This window comes from Rhinolophus sinicus, linkage group LG01 (assembly GCF_036562045.2).
Source record: "Rhinolophus sinicus isolate RSC01 linkage group LG01, ASM3656204v1, whole genome shotgun sequence".
In the NCBI taxonomy this organism is placed as follows: Eukaryota; Metazoa; Chordata; class Mammalia; order Chiroptera; family Rhinolophidae; genus Rhinolophus; species Rhinolophus sinicus.
Window position 1 is genome coordinate 171,722,247 of NC_133751.1, and position 19,833 is coordinate 171,742,079.

At 31.2% G+C, this 19,833-nt stretch overlaps 1 protein-coding gene across 2 annotated transcripts in view; it reads left to right on the forward strand.

Moving 5' to 3' along the window:
- GLS (glutaminase) overlaps positions 1 to 19,833 on the forward strand; it is a 73,484-nt gene that overhangs the window by 32,036 nt on the left and 21,615 nt on the right. Inside the window, exons 8-15 of one of the 2 annotated variants that reach the window (XM_019740710.2) lie at positions 2,896 to 2,928; positions 3,021 to 3,079; positions 5,972 to 6,038; positions 6,596 to 6,646; positions 9,301 to 9,477; positions 11,046 to 11,177; positions 12,164 to 12,256; positions 13,297 to 15,584. In XM_019740710.2, coding sequence (XP_019596269.2) covers positions 2,896 to 2,928; positions 3,021 to 3,079; positions 5,972 to 6,038; positions 6,596 to 6,646; positions 9,301 to 9,477; positions 11,046 to 11,177; positions 12,164 to 12,256; positions 13,297 to 13,443 — 759 coding nt within the window. In that variant the 3' untranslated portion in view covers positions 13,444 to 15,584. Of the gene's footprint in view, positions 1 to 2,895; positions 2,929 to 3,020; positions 3,080 to 5,971; positions 6,039 to 6,595; positions 6,647 to 9,300; positions 9,478 to 11,045; positions 11,178 to 12,163; positions 12,257 to 13,296; positions 15,585 to 19,833 lie in introns of those variants that run through there. The other variant, XM_019740709.2, reaches the window with a different exon arrangement.

Here is a 19,833-nt window from a genome sequence, read left to right on the forward strand (position 1 = left end):
GTCCAATTTGTTTTTTTAAGTTTTCCTACTACACTTATTGTAACTTTTTCAGGATTAGAATAACATGGTGTCTAATAATGTTGCACAGTAATTTAAAACTGTGATAAATGTATCCGTGGGTATGGAAAGTTTTTTCCAAGAGATAAAGGGGCATTGATAGTTTTAAGACTATCAGTTTCCAAATCTCAGTCTTCATAAAATCTTCTTGGGCACCAACAAAAGAGAACATTTTGAATTAATGGAGTCAGTGATATAGAGGATGGGAATTACTGTAATGACTGGGAACAAGTCCTCTTGTATACCAGGTTGTTTCCAGTTCTTTGGTTTCAACAAAATGGAAAAACGATCTAATCAAGTTGTTAGTTTTTAATAACAGCATTAAGCATAATTTTTGAGGCTAGATTACTGTGTGACTTGTATGTAATGAGATAGATCTGTAGAGTGACATTCCTACAACAAAACCTTTTCTCCTTCCGTCTACTCATGTATTGTGAGCAAGGTTTCTCAACTCATACATCTATAAAAATTTAAAATGATAAGAGAATTAAAATTCTAATAATAGAAAATACCCACTGATACATGAACTAATTAAAAATCAATTATTATTTCAAGGGGAAAGAAATATTCTAAAGGAACAATTTTGTAAATTAACATGAAAAATTATTAGCACGTAAACATTTTTCCTTTAACCTTTTATGAAAATTTTTAAGCATACATATAAAATAAACAGAATTGTATGACCAGCCCCCATGTACCTATTCCTATCTTTAATTTTCACCTCTGTTCCGTCCTACCACTTCACCCGACTGCTGGATAATGATGATGGGTTTTTTTTTTACAGTTCATGTTTTTGCTTTTTGGGGGTGGGCATTTACTCTATTTTATTTTGTATGTGTTTTTTTCCTAACATCTTTGCAAATAAACTTTATACAGTAATTTTTTCAAAATTAAAATAACATGACATAATGATTATTAGATCTCATATATCCCTGGGGTACATGAAATCTTTCCAAGAGATACAGAGGCAAATCTATTTTATTAATCAAGTGCTTTTACATTTAAATGGGGAACTTTTGGAGAGACTTTTCTTGAGAACACAATTATTCAAGTATTTCTTTTGCCTTTTAATATAATCTGCCTAGAACATTTCAAGTAGCTTACGCAAATTTTTTATACTGATAGACATTGGTAAATAGCAATTGTTTCTTAAAAGCAGCATGGAAGCAAAACTTGATTGTACTTGAATTTTTAGTAAGCTACAAAGTAGAACAAGAATGTGACCATAGTCTACAGTTGAAACAGTTTTTGTTGTTTTGTTTTTATTATTAAACATGACAGCTGAATAAAGTTTGTATTTTATAGGGCACCGTTTAGATCAGAGAATGAAAGTTCAATATAACTTGTTTATTTTACATTGATTAATTATATAACCAGTAATTATCCATGTGACGACATCCCAATGCAAATGCCGTCCTTTTCCAAAAAAATTGTGGTTTTGGGGTGTTTTTTTTTGTGCTTTTTCAAAGGTTAAAAAGGTTTTTGTGGTTTAAATGTTGTTACATATTTTACAGCATTAGGATCTATGGAATATTTTGACAACTGCAACAGTTCAATGAAGTTGGTAATTTCTTCTTTTAATTATTTTTCATTGAACAGCTTTGGAGTTACATTTCTACATTTTGATTTCTGGTGTATTATAAGGAAAGAAAACTTAAAATATGCCAAAATGCTTTAGAGAAAATACATAGTGATTACAACATGACCATAGCGAAATTATCCTTATCTTGTTTAACCTTTGTTAATACCTAATTTTGACGAAATAGTGATGTGTTCTTTCCAGCCTCTGATTGTATATGTGATTGCACATCCATTCTCAAATAGGTTGATTTGTAAAGTTTCACAGATTATCAGCCACATCTTAATCCACTTGTAAAGTGGAGAATGAATCTGGCTTTATTCACTTAAATGATATTCTGATACAGGTTTTTGCCCCATATGAAATTTGAACGTGTAATGTTTGGGATTTCTTTGAGGGTAAAGTTTAAAAAATTCATTTTTAAAACTTCAGTTGTCAAATTATTTTATTTAAAATCTGTTTTTAAAATTAGAGATGTATTGTTTCTCTTGGGTGCATATCACCAATTAATACGTTTGATTTCAGATCTACAACTTACTGCTTTGTAAACTTCGCTGAGGTAAAATGAAACCATTTGGCTACTTGAACTGATCTACATTGCATAGGTTTTTCCTATTGACATTTGCAATAGCTAACATGTCAGAAATAGAAGTGATGAAACAATACATCTTCCATATTCTCAGTTGGCATAGTGCTAAACACAAATGTAGCTAATTTTTTAGAGATTATGAAATATATATATATTAGTTCAAGTTTTGTTACTAACAAGTGAGATATTAAAGGTAGAGCATTCTCTACACTAGTAAAATCTATCCAGAATGTTTGCATATACTAGAATTAAAAAAGATTAGTTTTGCAGCATAACTCATTTTCCTAAGGGTGAAACTTTATTTTAAGTTTTTTTTAAATGTGTAATTAAATATCATACAGTCTAGCAGAACATCTGTTGTCATGAAAGATAAGGAGATTTGGGGTAACTTGTATTTAAAATTTTGTAACTTTGGGTTGGGTAAAGATATACTTAAAATAAAGCATTCCCTTTATAATTCAGATCCATTCTCAACATATGGGTATTAATGAAAGAGCATGTATATAGTTTATGTAAATATTAAATGACTTTTAAAATATTTCCTAGATTTAAAAGTACTAATGTGCAGTGTATTAATTATAATGATGGCAGTTTGAAATTTTGATGTTATATTCACTTAAAACCTAACTGCAGTGGTGCCTATGTTAACATATTTTTCATTTCTTTGCAGCAAGGAGTGAATAATGCTGAAAAATTTGACTATGTAAGTACAATACAGAATTCAGTTTTCATGTCACAATCTTTATATATTTCTTTTTTGATACTGATACTTTACTTTTTAATTTTGGTATATAGGTGATGCAGTTTTTGAATAAGATGGCTGGTAATGAATATGTTGGATTCAGTAATGCAACGTGAGTCTGATTTATGGCTTAGATTTTTATAATGAGTCAGGCCTTTTTAAATTAATTTTGTAAAAGAAATCTAGATTATAAAATTTTATTTTAAATACTGTTTTGTTACTCCATATATGTATGCACATATTGTATTTAGAATTAATCTATTCTCCCTTGTTAGTCCTAGGACTTAATTCAGTGAAAAAATAATTACTTAAAATTTGGTCATTAGAGGAGAATGATTTCTAAATTACCTTAGAGGGGGGATACTTAAAATGCTTTAAGTGGTTTTAATAAACTTATGAGTAATCATAGAATTAGAAGGGACCCCAAGTTTACCTCAAATAACTGGCACTTAATTTTCTGTCTGTAATACCTTTCTTACCTCTGTTAATCTCTCTTTGTCTGGCTAACTTGATTTTTACTCCAATTTTTTATTTTGAAATTTGCAAGTCTATAGAAAAGTTGAAAGAACAAACAATGGATATCTGGATATCTTTCACTTATTTTTCGGATTAATATTTTGTCTCGTTTGCTTTTTCTCAACCTCTCTCTTCAGATAAGTTAAACTATATATGTATCTTTACATACATATGTACATATATATAAATATTAGGTTGGTGCAAAAGTAATTGCGGTTTTTGCAATTATTTTTAACCTTTTAAATTGCAAGTGCTTTTGCACCAACCTAATACATGTATGTGGGTGTGTTTTTTCCTGAACTATTTGAAATTAAATCATAGACATCATGATACTTCACTCTTAAATAACTCAGCACATGTGTCCTAAGAAAAGGGCATTCTCCTACATATCCACAATACCATCAACACTCTTAGGAACATAAGCATTAGTGTCATATTAATCAATATGTAAATGTCCCCAACTGTCCCCTGAATGCCTTTTATAGCCTTTTTTTTTTTGTCTAGGAACTAAAAGTTCATGCATTCCATTTGGTATATCTCTTTTGTCTTTTAAAAATAGAAGTACCCCTCCCCTAGACCCTTGCTTTTAAAATTTTTATTAAATGGCTTTTTTTGAAGAGTACCAACTAGTTGTTTTATAGAGCAGGAATTAACTCACTTTTTCTGTGAGGGACCAGATAATAAATATTTTAGACTTGTGGTCTCTTTTACAACTACTTAGTTCTACTGTTTTAATAGGAACATAGCCATAGATAATATGAGGCTGTGTTCCAAAAACCTTATTTATAAAACAAGCAGCAGGTTGGATCTGGTCCATGGGCTGTAGTGGATATTCCCTATTTTTGAATAGGTCTGTTTGTTTCCATGTGAGTAGATAAAGCTTAAGCAGTTTTGGCATGAATACTAACTGTGATGCTTCATATTTCATGTTTCAGCAGGCAAAAATTTTTAGGTTGTCTGCTTTATCAACTTTTATTCATTAGCTTAAGTATTTTTCCCCGGGGAAGTTTTTCATTAGTCTCATCTTGCCCCTCTTCTGTGCTCTTATATTACCATATTTTATTGAACTTATTCTATATCTCTCTCTGCCCCATTATCACCATGAGACTCTGACCTGCATAGACTGTCTTCCAGAAGAATTCATTTCTGTATTCCTGTTATCTGGCAGATAACAGGCTCTTGATCATAGTGTTTGATGAACAGAATACTATATGCTAGGCACTGACAATTGCTCAGTAGTTAGTGCTTTATCTATACATGTTGACGTATTTTTAAAAAGCATGGCAAGTTGACATGTTCATTTCCAAGAACTTTTCCATATCCAACATAATTTTTCTGACCATGGAAATATTAAAATGTATATAGTTATAAGGGACTGTTCAATAATACAAAGAGTGTCACCCACAGTTCCTTTTTTTTTTTCCCCCAGCAGCTTTCTGGACACTTGTAGGTTGAGCTCTCAAATATATATCCAAATTTATGGAATTAAATCTGTCTAAATCGAAACTCATTCTCTTTATTCCCAAACTGCTCTTTGCTCTAGGGATTCCTGTGTCAGTTGATATCACCATTCTTTCTTTAGACTTTGTTAGAAATCTAGGTTTTGTAACGGACTTCACAGTTTCTCTTCTTTTCCATCAAGTCTGAAGACTTGCCCAACTGCTCTCATGTGTGATCATATTTCTCCTTCCCTTCCTATCACCACTATCTAAGTTCAGGCTTCCTGTTTCTCTCATTACAGTAGTCACCAATAACATCACTCATCCTTCCTTTTTCCCCTTTCCCAAACTGATGTCAGAGCTCTTTCTAAAATGTAGCTCTGACAAGGTAACTTGTTTGAAAGCCTTCAAGCTTTTATTTTGTAGGCAATTAGGAGCTATTACATTTTTTAGTATTCATCAGTCTTGGTAATTTGGTACCAGTCTCCTTTGTTAGTTTGATGTTTCGCCAGTCTTCTACATAAACCCCATTTCCCAGTTACATCAGAATATTTGCTATTCTTCAATGAAATCCTGTCTTTTATATTTTTATAACTTGTTCATGCTTCATGATATTTGCCACTGCCTGGGCTTCCCTCTGAAATCTGTTAATCCAGTGAATGCTGTAATGGCCATTTCATGCGCCCCTCAGTGAAATTTCCATGGATTCCCTCAGTTGAATTGACTATTTATTGTACTTTTGAAGGAGCCAGAAGATTCTGCGATTTTTTAGTATATTTTAATGGTGGAGTACTTGGTAATTTAAAAATTACCTTCTTTATTCACAAAATAAGAAAACTAGAAAGCCCTTTCACAGCTGAGAAAATTACAGTGAAAGAATATCACTTAAATGACTTGCCCGAGGTCACATAGCTAGCAAACCTATTGGTGGAACTAGGACTAGAACACGGCAGTCTTGACTATTGGGTCAGTGTTCTTCATACTGCACTTTGATAAACAAACTACAGAACAACCACACTTTTACAGAAAAATATTTTTTTTTCTTCTAGGTTTCAGTCTGAAAGAGAAAGTGGAGATCGAAATTTTGCAATAGGATATTACTTAAAAGAAAAAAAGGTTTTTACATTTTGTTTATTTCAAATTATCCTCTTAATAAAATACGTGAAGATGTATGCTAAAAAATCAACAGTAGCCTTTAAGCAACTATCTATTACTGTTTAAGGTGCAGAAATTTTTTCACAACACTCTTGAGTTAATGCCTATAGTGTTAATATTATTAAGTTGATTTGTATCTGGCAGTATTCAAAAATTTGACTAGTTATATTAGTGCAAATTTTGCTTGAGGATTCACCCATTTACTCAAAAATAGAAAGCTTGACTATTGTCAGCTGAACTTGATTTTTAAATTTTAAGTGACTGGTCCTTGGTTTATGAATTATGAATCAGTCTATTTTTGTCAGTTAAACTAGTATCTAGAAATCTATATGTGATGTAATTTTGCTTTATTCTTCATTATTTCATGTTTTTAGGCTTTAATAGGTTATGTGCTATTTTGTTCTCAATTAAAATGAAACATTTATGTACATTTTAAATTTAATCATGTATCTTTTACTTATTTGCATATATTTTTTTCCTGTGTTCCTATGTTTTTAATTGCCTTTCTATTTTTTCAGTGTTTTCCAGAAGGCACAGACATGGTTGGTATATTAGACTTCTATTTCCAGGTAATTTACTTTAAATGTGTAAATTATGTATATAAATGGATGTGTCACATTTTGCGGAACATAGATATCGCTGAAACTTGGCCCTAGAGAGAGAATACATTTCCCTTTAACTTTCGAAAAAATGTCCTCATGAAAGACAATTCATGTCCGTGTTTCCTAAAAAGTCATAACTCAGAATGTAGTAGGGAAAATTTTTTCCATAAAAGCATTATGTTTAAGAAGTGTCAAAAAATAATGTACAGTTCCAGAAATTGGCTTGTCCTTATTATAAACTAAATTCTGTTTTCTTAGCTTTTAAATTTTGTTTGGAGAAGTTATTTGTTTATCAAAGGATTCATACTCAGTATTTTAAAGTTGCATTTCTTAGCTTGTTAGTTCATTCCTGCAGTGTCACATAGTGGGCTTTCTTCGAAGTTAGAGTTTCAAACTCCAACTCTCTCCATATTCGTGAAGGAGGGAGGCCACTCACATAATCTGCTGTGGTATGGGACTCAATTTAAGTTAGTCTTCCTGGACATCCTTCTCCTCCCCCTATACTTCCAGTTCAGTTTATTCTTACAGATTTAATACCATTAGTGCCTCTGATGGGTCTGTAATGTGAAACTACATAGTAACAAATTATTAATTTCTAGTTTACCTTACATTTGCCAGTTGTTACTTTTGCAGGTGCTTTAACTTTTCAGTAATCTTAAGGAATATATAAGGGAAGTTGTTATGAAGTAGATTTTGATACCGTGTTTCCCCGAAAATAAGACCGGGTCTTACATTAATTTTTGCATTAGGATACATGTCTTATTTTTTCATGTACAACAATCTACATTTATTCAAATACATTCATGTCATCTTCTGGAACATCGTCCTAACGTACTAAAAGTGTCCATCTGGCTGATGAACTTAACTGGGGCTTGTTTTCGGGGTAGGTCTTATTTTCGAGGAAACACAGTAGAAGTTCAGGTCACAGTTTGTCACCTGCCCAATGTGAAGAACTGTAAATTGGGAATCCAGACTGTCAATATAGGAAATCAAGGTCTAACCAGGCCACTTTTAGCCATGTGACCTAATTTCAGTTACTGAGCCCCAGATTTATTTTCTGTAGCATATGCTTGACCAAACTTTACATTACATGGAAGGTGACATGGGATTTCTTTGAAACTATAAAGTATATACAATATAATGTCATACTTTTATCCAGTAGCCCTTATTTTTTCTCAAGCCCATATTTTTTTCCGTATGTTCTTTTCCTTTGATATACATATTTAACTTTGGCTATTACAGCTTAGGTGCAGTTAAACCTACTGTGAAATCTCTACACTTCAGTGCAAAAATCAAGAGACAGGCCTAGAAGCCTTCCTTATTTTTTTGTAGAAGGGTTGCATCTAATCAAACATTCGTCAGGGTATCGAAAAAGTACTATTAAATAGGGATTCGTCAAATTAGGAGTATATCACCTTATGACTAACGATTCCAGTTAATACTAAGCATAAATTAGGAAATGATCATTGGAATTTAAATCATTTCTTGAAAGCTTTTCATGATTAAATCAACTTTCTATGGGTCTTTGCTATCTGGGTCAACATACGGTAATAAGTAGATTCTGTCGTTTTGGGGAAATTGAGAAGAGGTTTTAATATAAATAGGCAAAGTGAAAGTCAGTCAAAAAGTGGCTCCCAGTTTTCTAGTTCACTGTAGTTAATTAGTTTTCCTTCTTGCTGTCTTCAAACTCCTTTGTGTGTATGTAGATCTTAAAGTATGAGTGAGGAAAGTTTGTTGAAAACTTTTCTTCCTCTTCCTCTTTCCCACCTTCTCTTTCTCCTCTACTTTTCCCCTGTTTTGGTTGCTATTAATGAAAAATAAAATAGACCATTTTTATTGTTATGGTTTTATGGGTAAATTTGGGTATGGTGTAGTAAACTATTTCCATTAGTATGATTATATTTAAATACAAAAATGTCATTCTTCATTGTACCTGGACTTTGCATTTTTTTATTCATCATAGTATATCCAGTACCTGTAGTCAGTATCAAACAAATATTTGAATGTTATTAAATGGTTTAAAAGATAACGTTTTGCTTTAGGCATACAGAGCATCCAAGCTAGAACTGTCTTAGATTTTTCTTTCTTCAGTCCTTTGCATGTTGCCATCTGCGGATGCTGAACTTGAACTTTGTTGTAAATGAAATGTCAGACAATTATCATTTTTTTCTAAAGTGGCAATTTTTCATGTAGATGCTAGCTATCATAATACTGATGTGTGTTACTTATCATAAAAATATATCATGGCTCCTTTTTCCCTGTTGAGTTACAAATAATTATGTTTGTGTATCCTACAAAAAGCATTAATATTTAATCAACTTTGAACATCACATGTAATAAAAATTACAAATCTTAGTGCTTAGGACCTGGGTCTTATCTGAGTTATCTCATTAAAAGACTGAATAACTGGGCAAATCAGAATAAACCTTAAAGGGGTTAGAACTTTGTTCAAATTGAAATCTGTAGAATGTCAACAAGTTATATTAAAATAATCCCTTTGGAAGAAAGATTTCAGATCTGTATGAAATACCAGATAAAACATATGATCTTTTAGAAGTTTACTATAATAACTAAAAATAACGTGAGCCTAAATGTTCAGAATTCAGTTTTGCTTCTTTTAGCTATGCTCCATTGAAGTAACTTGTGAATCAGCTAGTGTGATGGCTGCAACATTGGCTAATGGTGGTTTCTGCCCAATTACTGGTGAAAGAGTTCTGAGCCCTGAAGCAGTTCGAAATACACTGAGTTTGATGCATTCCTGTGGCATGTACGATTTCTCAGGGCAGTTTGCTTTCCATGTAAGTAATTGTTTAATCTTAATATTCTCTGGCAAGAAACTAGTCTGGACTAGTTCTTTCAAAAGTGCCGTTTGAACTTTGCTTTCCAAAGCTGTACATTAATTTTCAAGAGAGGCTTGTTTCCAAGGTTAATTTGTTACAGAATTGGTAAGGAATAGGGTTAAACAGTCTACCAGATGTTCTTATCTTAAGAACTTGAAGTTTTATTTATAGAACATCATCACTTCTATTTTTAAGGTATTTCAATGTACAAGTATGAACTTTCTTTACTTGTTTAGCATTATAGACCATACCTCAAGAATTCCTTAAGTTCAGAAAGAGTGAATAATTGTGATGTTTAACATTTTTGCCATAGATGTTTTAAAGGACTTAAAGTATATTAAAGTTAAAATTTAAAAATATACTGCTTTAAGCTCTCTTGTGCATTTGTCATTTGTGAAATATGTAGACTTTTCTTATTTCATTCTGCTTATGTCAAGCAAATGCCCTAAAAATTTTTTTTGAAGTTTTTTAAAAATAGAAAAATAAAGATGCATTTAATGTTATGCATCACTAATACACGACCAGTCTTGTTTCATCTGTATGTACACCTACTTCCCCCGCCCTTGTCATAGTTCAGTCTAATTCTAAATGATAAGGGCTCAAACCCACAGCACCATTATTATATATAAAAGACAAAAAAATTTTATTCTTTCATATCATCAAAATATTTAGTAAATGTTCAGATTTTCTGGATTGTCTTACAAATTATTATTCTATAGTTTGTTTGATTTGGGATGCAAATAAGGGCCATACGTTACGATTGGTTGTAACTCCCTTTATTTTTCTTCTTTAATCTGTAGTTTCCTCCCTTGACCTCTCTCTTTTTTTCTTATTTTTGTTTGAAAAAACTGGATCATTTATCCTATGCCGTTTCTTATAGTGGAGATTTTGCTTATGCTTTCCACAGTCCCTTTTCTAGCAAGAGGTACTCGATGTCTGAATGTTAGTAAGCCACTAGTGAACACCATTATGATTGTGTTAAAATTATATTAATTTTGTCTTTTATCATGTGTCAAATTTTGTATAATATAAACTTAAATGTTTTGAAGAGGATTAATTTGAATTACCATCTGACCACTGTTCCTCAGAATTTGTCTAACAGCATACCACAGAAATTCTAGTAAGAAGACATAATTTCTCATTGTTTTCTAGTCATAAAATATTTTTTGAAAATAATTTTTTATATTTAAAAGTAATACACATTTATTACAGAACAATTAGGAAAATAGTCAAAAAGAATAAAATAAAAACATAGCCCCATGATTAGATATAATCTATTTTAATTTTTTAGAGTATATCTTACAAAACTTTTTTTATATTTAAATAAATCCCAACTGTTGTATAACTGTTTTTTGTTTGCTACATTTTAATCATGTTGATAAATACTTACTACAACTTTTTTAATGTTGGGATTCTACTGTATAGATATATAACATAATTTTTTAACCAATTACTTTATTGTTAGACATAATTTTTTTTATTTTAAAATGTTAACACAAATGTCCCCTTTTTCAAATTATTTTCAGGTTGGTCTTCCTGCAAAATCTGGAGTTGCTGGGGGCATTCTTTTAGTTGTCCCCAATGTCATGGGCATGATGTGCTGGTCTCCCCCTCTGGACAAGATGGGCAACAGTGTTAAGGGAATTCACTTCTGTCATGTAAGCATGTTTTCTTAATGAAAATAATGGTGATATAAGTTGAGCCATCCGATGATTCTACTTTTATTACTCATTTTCATAGTTCATTGATTGCTGGCACTCTGCCTGCCTGTCTGCCAGTTACAAGGTAGCCATGGAAGTACTCATAGAGGACTTCAGATTACTTCTACAAGACAGCTCTCATTATTCTCACAGAAAATTACATGTGTTTGATGCTTATATTTTAATTTTCATGGTTGTAATTAGTTTTCAGTTTCCTAAAGCCCCAGCAAAAGATATTAAACTTGGAGAAGTAATTTGAAGCTCAACATAAATTAAGATTATAGTTTATTATATCATCTTTAATCTGCATGATTGAATATCTATAAACTACCTTTAAAAGTCTTTTTTTTTTTTTTGAGGAAATAAACACTTAAGTTAAAATTGTTACTACCCTTGAGCAGTATTTTTTGTTGTTACCCAACTCTTGCTAATATTTCAACTTCTGGTTTGTTTACATTTAATACTTTCCAGAGTCTGCATTGAGTATTGTAATTTTTTTCTGCAGACTTTAATTAAAATTCTGATTTTTCAGTTTTTATAGTCTATAAAACTAGAGAAAAACATTGGATTGCTTATAGATTATAAAGATTGTAACCAGAATATTTATATATATATATATTTTTTAATGACTATTTGAAAGAATTCTTTCATGTGGCATGTTACTATAATGTCCATTTTATAGGAAATGAAAATTAAATAGTCCTACAGTCTGTTAATAAGCAGTCTGTTAATACTGAGTCCTACAGTCATGTTAATAAGCAGTGATCTCAAAATTTGTATCTGTATCTTCTTATTTTAATATCAGTCGTCTGGATGCATTGTACTGCTTTATTAACATGCAGTGGTGCTTTGAATGAGATAGTAATTAAGTTGGACGTATTAATATAGTTTGTTAAATTATTAAAAAACAACCAATTTCTAATACCTGTTCTGTTTATTTACAGGATCTTGTTTCTCTGTGTAATTTCCATAACTATGATAACTTAAGACACTTTGCAAAAAAACTTGATCCTCGAAGAGAAGGTGGTGATCAAAGGGTAAGTGAAATTCTTTAGATTATTATGTAATTTTTTTTTTAAGAGAGATAAAATGAGATTCACTGATTTGAATAAAATTTAGTTTAATTGTTAATGACCTCCTATCTTTCCTGATGATGAATGAGTGTAAACAAATTGTAATTTTCATCCTGGATCCTGGACCGATAGTGCATAGATATTAAACGTTGTTTTATTTAAATCGAAATTGGTTAGCCTAGCAGCAGGGTTCTCCCTCCTCTCCACTTTTTTGCTATTTAAGCAATATCTTAAAGAATTAATTCTGTTAAAAGAAGACAATTGGAAAGTGCTACATGCTATAGAGAAAGTCTATTTTTACTCTTAATATTTGTCAGTTATAATCTTGAATTGAAATTTATTTTGATGTGGATGGGTATGTAAAAGAGAAAGGAATTATATTATTAGTGAGAGACCTTATAAAGCCTCATAATAAGATTTATAAGCCAGAGTAGATGAAATATTTTTTTATAAAAAGGGTTTAAGGTAGTATTCCTGATACTTTTATATTAAAGTAATATTTTCTTATTAGTATGCTTGGCTTCATGTTATTTATTACACATACATACTACTATTTTAGAGCTAGTATTAGAGTCAGGAAAAAATTTCAGGAACAAGATATTTTGTCTTCATAGTTGTTCACTGGACAGAGGGACTTATTTTGAGTTTTAATTAAATTCCTTTGCATCCTATATGGAAAATGTTTATAGTAAAATTATGTAATTAGACTTGAAACTCATATGAAGCACTTATTAGTAGAAAACATATTTTTAATACATTAAGTAAAATTTCCTATTATTAGTTCTAATCAAAGTAACTTCTAATAATGTATGAGAATTATGCAAAGCCAACAGAATAGAAACTTCCAGGGGAGTCAGCATGTGTAACGTGTTGCAAAACATCAAATGGTGGTGGGTGAAAATGTTAACGCTTTAATAACATTCATTGAAAAATACCGTTTTATAGCTTGGACCTTTCTTCACTCAAGTGCACTAATAAATTATGTATGTTGCTTGAACAACTAGCATTCCTTTGGACCATTGGACTATGAAAGTCTCCAACAAGAACTTGCTTTAAAAGAGACAGTATGGAAAAAAGTGTCACCTGAGTCAAATGAGGACATCTCTACAACTGTAGTGTATAGAATGGAAAGTCTGGGAGAGAAAAGCTAAAGAAATGGGTTCTAGTTTCAGAATGTTCTTCATTTAATCTTTCCAACATCTTTTAGCTTTTTTGCATACTATAAATATTTATTTGAGTTTTGTGTGTTCTCAACCTTGGGTGCTAGAGCCATAAAGCTTTTTTTTCTTTTAATCTTTGTGTAAAATTAATAGATTAAAAAGTGGATTTGTCAGTTTTTTAAAAAGTGTAAGTAAATAAAGCAAATTTGCTTTATTTTAAACGCAAAAAGGAAAAATTTCTTTAAAGTTTATCTTGCTGTAATTAAAATTTTAACTGTAAAGTCAGATAATCCCATTTAAAATAGTAACAGAAATTTGTAATTTCTTGGTTCTAAAACCCACACATTGAACTTATAAGTTTCATTATATTTTGTTTTTTCTTTTCCAGTTTTAAACTGACATAATGTCTGTCTGTAGTGGCAATAGAAAGTATTCCTATGCTAAATGCAAAACTTTTAAAAAGGCAAAATAATCCTAAATTATTTAATATAGCAGTAGATTATAAAATTAGCTTAAATTTACATTTTATGCCATTTCTGTAGTGATAGATTGGCTTTAAATTTTTAAAAATTCATTTAAAATTTTATCAGATACTTTAGATAAGTCACGTCTTTTTTTACTTTGCAACTCCTATGTTCTGTTAGAATTGTCATGTATTGGAGTGTCTTATGTTACAACATTCCAGCCAAAGAGTTTCAGATGTAAGATAATGACATGTTTCACTGTTCAAAAGCTATAATGGTTATAATTTCAGAAGTGGCAATAGTGTCTTCAAGTGAAATGTTTACATGAACAATTTTATTTTCTTATTATCCACGTAACTTTTTCTGTTATATTTAAGTACAAATGGTGAATCTTGGTTTTTAGCTTTTAATAATTTTATTCTAATAATTTCACAAATGCTAATGAGTCTTTTATGATGAATTATAATAACATCTCATAAAGTTTGTTCCATTTGAACTCTTTTAGAGTATTTAGGAAATGAATTCAGTCTGAAGGTAGTAAGTATGCTATTAAAATATCTGTTAGATCTGAATCCTTTTATTCGGTTATAAAAATGCAATATTGAGAATCAAAAGTTGTTTATAAGAGGACTATAGGTTCTACACAAACTGATTTCACATAATTCACAATATGTAAAGTCTGTCTTGGCAAAGTGATTGTAAAACACTGTAGGACCTATTCACACTTCTTCCTTCCTCCATATACCTCTCTGGTTCTCCCCATAGTTCCCCACAGCTTCCAGGTGTTTTTTTGTTTGTTTGTTTGTTTTAACTTTATTTTTAAACTTGTAAATTTTGGAGGGGTAAGGGTGGGGTCTAGAAGGAGAACTTGATAGTTTCTTAGTGTCATGGCATATATATGGTAGGGTAAAGTCTATAAAAGTAAATACTATAGTGTAGCAGAAAAGAGCTCACTGGGTCATTTAGATACTGTATGTGCAAATATAAATATAGAAAATCCTGATCATATGCTGTCTTCAGTTTGGGATCTATGATATTAGGAAAAGAAGTTTCCTCCCAAAGGTATTAGTCAAAGCCTTTTGGGCTAACATTAAGTATTAAAACTTATATATTTAAATAATATATGTTAAACTTTAGAGGTTTTACCAAGGATTTTTTACAGTTACTTGAATGTTTCTAATGTACGATGCATATCCTAATTGGATGCTTCTGGTTTGGCCTTTTACAGGAGAGTGCTGTGTCTGAAGGCCTTAACCTCTGCCATACCTTTGGACAGTACCATTTTTATTAGTTTCACCAGAACCATTTGTGGTTTGAGGAACTGAATACCTTAATTGATAGTTTGCAAAAAAGGCTCCCATATGCTCTATATTATTACATTTTACTATTTCATTCATAGGTTACTTTTACTTTATAAAATGACAATTTATTGTTGCATATTGTGTCCATATATATATAGATTTCAAAATTATGTTGTTAATTTGTAGCACTTTTATTATGTTGGTAAGGCTGAAATGCACACTTATCAGTAGAGTTACCTAAGCCATTATGTTTATAGAATCTTGTTAAGGATGAGCATCCAGGAATTTTTGTAGGAAGGTATAAATGGAAGGAGGGAAGATACTGTGAATAGGCCCTCAAACTTTACTTAAAAAAAAAAAAGGAAAATCTTTGCCAGATTTAAGGACATTATTTTGATTCCTTCAGTTTTTTAAATACCTTTTCAAATACAGTTCTTGAAAAGTTACCCAGTGTTGTTGGATTTAATGTTTCATGCCATTACTGATTCTTGATATTCAAGCATTTAGAAATTAGCATATTTGTTTTTCTTTTTATTCATCATTAACATTTCATTTGAAATGCATATCCTTCCTGAAATACTTTTATTTTTAGCATAAATGTTGTGCATTTTAATCTTCCTTTTTGGATGAAAACATTTGTGTTATTTAGGTTTCATTTGCTTTGTATATTTAATAATGTACCTTTTATTTTCCAGTATGCCTGCTTTTTGTATTGTACAATAAATTTATTTTAAGCTGATTTTATTGGTTTTTTTTTTTTTTTAAGGTTTTTGTTTTTGGTTTTGTTTTTTTAATGAAAGCAACTCCAGCATTTTAAGTACAACAGATAATTGGAATTTTAACGTTAAAAAAATCCTTTATGAAGATACTATTAAAATGTTTTATATTTTTAAGTAATTCTGAAGTTGCTAGAGAAACCAGAAATACTGAAAAAGTCTTCCTTTGATTTTTTTTTTTATAAATGCAGTACAGCGTTGGTGCGGTTTTTGGGGGTAGGATGATTTTCTATTGGTTGTACTAGGAATATCTGAATAAAGACTTTTCTCCTAATTTTTTTTGTTGTTTTTCTATTTGACAACTTAAAAAACAAACATTCCCCTATTGGCAGGTTCTTCCTGCTTTCTGAGGAACAATATCACTGATGTTATTGACTACGTAACTGTTGTTTTACCTGTTGTTATCTAGAGTAAGAAAAACAGTGCTAATCAAATAAAGAATATCATAATATTACTTGAGCATAGAACTGTCAATCTCAAAACTTATATTGAGAGGAATAACTATAATATAGAAATTTACCTTAGCTATTTTTGAGGAATTTAATTTTCAGAAGGAACTTAGTATATTTCCACAGCATGGTCCGAATTATAACAAGGCTCCATGCACTGTAGGTCAACTACAGTACTTAAAATTTTTCAGTTTAATGAAAGCTGCCATTCATATCCAGAGAAGACATCCCAAATATATTGTAGAAGTTTTAAAACTATTTGAAGGGGAAATACTGTTGTTTATAGGAATTTGTATTTGTGGGATTTTTTTCATAAAATTCTTTTGGTAAACAAAGAATAAATAAAGAGTTTGTGTTGAGGTATATTCAGTATGTAACAGTTTATGATCACTTGCTTTTAAAGATGCATTGGGGTTTTTTTTGTTGCTGGTGGTGTGTTTAACCCATTTGAAGTACAGAGCAAGGTGACTCAAAGAGCTTAGTGGTCTTGCTTGGACAGTGTTGAGTTTCATAGGCATGTATGTATGTGGAAAGAACCATAGGCTGATATGTCAGTCTGTAGCATGATTGTGTGTGTGTGTGTGTGTGTGTATATGTAATATACGTGTTGTATATGTTTATATGTATATCTATTTATAATATGTCTATCTTTCCATCCATCCATCCACCTATCCATATTCAGAAAATGAGCAGTTCTTTCCACATAGTATGTTATGTATAAATGGTTCATTGATCTATTTCTATTCCAAGTTTTGTCATAAAAGAACTTCTAACGGTTGTGCTGCCCCAGAATTTATAAAAAAGAACATACTTGTTCAATTTAACTTGAACGATTTGTGGTTTCTGTTGTCACTCCCATTCACTACCAGCACTGTCAGGGTAAGAGAGTAACAATAATGGGTAACTCCACAAAAGGGAAAAGCAAGAATATCAGGTTTCATGTGGAAGTTGACTGTAAAACAGTTTTCAGTATTCAACTTGAAATAAATAGTGTACTTATCAGTTTGAGCAGTCTACTTTATGGAATTTTAATTTTAAGAATTGCTTTACTGTTCATTTGTAAAATTTTTGATATTTTTCTTGGTCTTAAAAATGCTAGAATGCATTTTTTTAAAAAAGTAATGTGATTTCTGCTCAATTTCTTCACCATTTTATATTAAATGTAATATTTACATAGTGTAATAAAACCAAAACCAGATGATAGAGATGCAGCTTCTTATGATGCATCATGGCACATCACTCAGATTTTCCCTTAGATTTATTCAGAATATAGACTCTACCTTAAAACTTAGTCCAGTTTCTGTCATGGAGTTCAAGAACAAAGTTATATGTGCACATACATTCAAGTTTAATCAAGTTCAACCACTTTTATTTTAAATTGTAACACAGTTAAAATGTTGGTTTCTTACACTGCTTAGAAATGGAAGGGATTTAATTGTGCTAGGAGAGGTTCCTTGATCCCTCTCTCCCTCCCCCTGCCTACCCCACGAGTAGTTTATTAATGTGAATACCATAAATGTACATGACTTGAAGAAATTCAGAAATTATACTGTCTTAGTCTGGACTTCTGTTTTTAAAACTACTGTAAGGGCATCTTAGGGCACAATCTATCCAATATAAAACAGAGCTGGCAAAACTTGATGTTTCTCAGAGTCCTTATCTTCTTAAGTAGTAATAGAAAAGATACTTATTTTTCAAACAAAAGATGTTAAGTAAATCATAAATCTTTATTTAATGAAGTGATTCTGTTACTATGGTCTTAAAATGTCTTCTGTTTATATTTTGTGAGCATATGAAAGGAAGGACATTTTTTAAGGTTGACTAAGTTTACCATTTCTGTTTTGTAGATTGTAGCTCCACTTTAGTAATTTTTTAAGTTAGCTATAGAGATTTTTTTAAAGATATGAAAAACGTGTAAAGCCTAATTGATTAAAACTTTTATAATGGCTTCCTAATCCATTAACCTTTAATGAAAATGAATAGAATACTGATTAGCACTTAGATGCATTGCTTTTCTGGTAGTATCTGTGATATTTTTTGCATAAATTACAAAACACTTCTTATTGAGACCTGTTTGGTATTGGTTAAATTAAAAAATATACAAATTATGATTCTTGATGCCAAGTGCTATGATGAATGCTATAAGTAGTCCAGGGTGGAGGCTCATGGGAAACAGTAATGAAATGACAAATTTTGGCAGTGGACCTCATAATACTGTTACTACATTTAAAACTCTAATAAATCTCATTGGTAAGAAATATTTTAGTTAAAATCTCAATGGTAAGAACAATACTTATTTTTAAGCCAGAGTTTACTGAGGATGTGATTCTTCTGGGCACTGTATTATTAAAAAATAATGATTTTTTTTTCCATTAAGTATTTACCTGCTAAAGTATTTTCAGCCCTAATACCTCAGATGATTGAAATTATCTGTCAGGAAAGCTTAGCTTTTTTTTTTTTTTTTTTTTTTAATAAATTGTATTGGGGAATATTGGGGACCAGTGTGCTTCTCCAGGGCCCATCAGCTCCATGCAGTTGTCCTTCAATCTAATTGTGGGGGATGCAGCTCAGCTCCAAGTCCAGTTAGGGTTTAGAACCTGCAACCTTGTTTTTGAGAGCTTTCGCTCTAACCAACTGAGCCATCTGGCTGCCCCTCCGGAAGCTCAGCGGAAGCTCATTGTCTTCAATCTAGTTGTGCAGGGCACACCATCACTGGCCCATGTGGGAATCGAACCAGCAACCCTGTTGTTCAGAGCTTGCACTCTAACCAGCTGAGCCATCCGGCTGCCCCATGGAAAGCTTAGCTTTTGATAGGAAAAATTCTTACCTGAAATAGTTTTAAATTTCTGTTTTCGTATTACATTTCTGGTGGTTTTTGTTTATATAATAAAAGTTTCCTCTGCCCAGCAATTTTGCTTGGAACCCTGAGTTATAATTTTAATACATATTCTGTAAACAGTTGAAGAATTTATTTTTAATACATAGTTCAGCTTTTCTAGATCTTAGATGTTCTTTCATTTACCATAATCTTGTAATTTATTAGAATCACATAATTGAGCTTGAAAGTAATCGTAAAGGTTATCAGGGGCAAACTCCCACTCCACCCAACCCCCTTTTCCCGGTTTCTTAGCACCTCGCTTTCTCAGTTAACATATTTACAGTTTTTTCCCCTACTTTATTGATGAGGTTGGTCTTTTTTATGTTTTATTGGGACAGCCTTTGTTGGTTGTTCATTTTTAATGAGAAGCATAGTTGGCAGTAGTTAATAATAGCTATAAGTTATTTGGCAGACTGTCCCATCAGTGTTTATTAAAACCAGTTAATTGTATTTTTCTAATAAACAGTTATATACCACAGTTTATAAAGACCAGTAAAGTTAGAAGTTAGAATT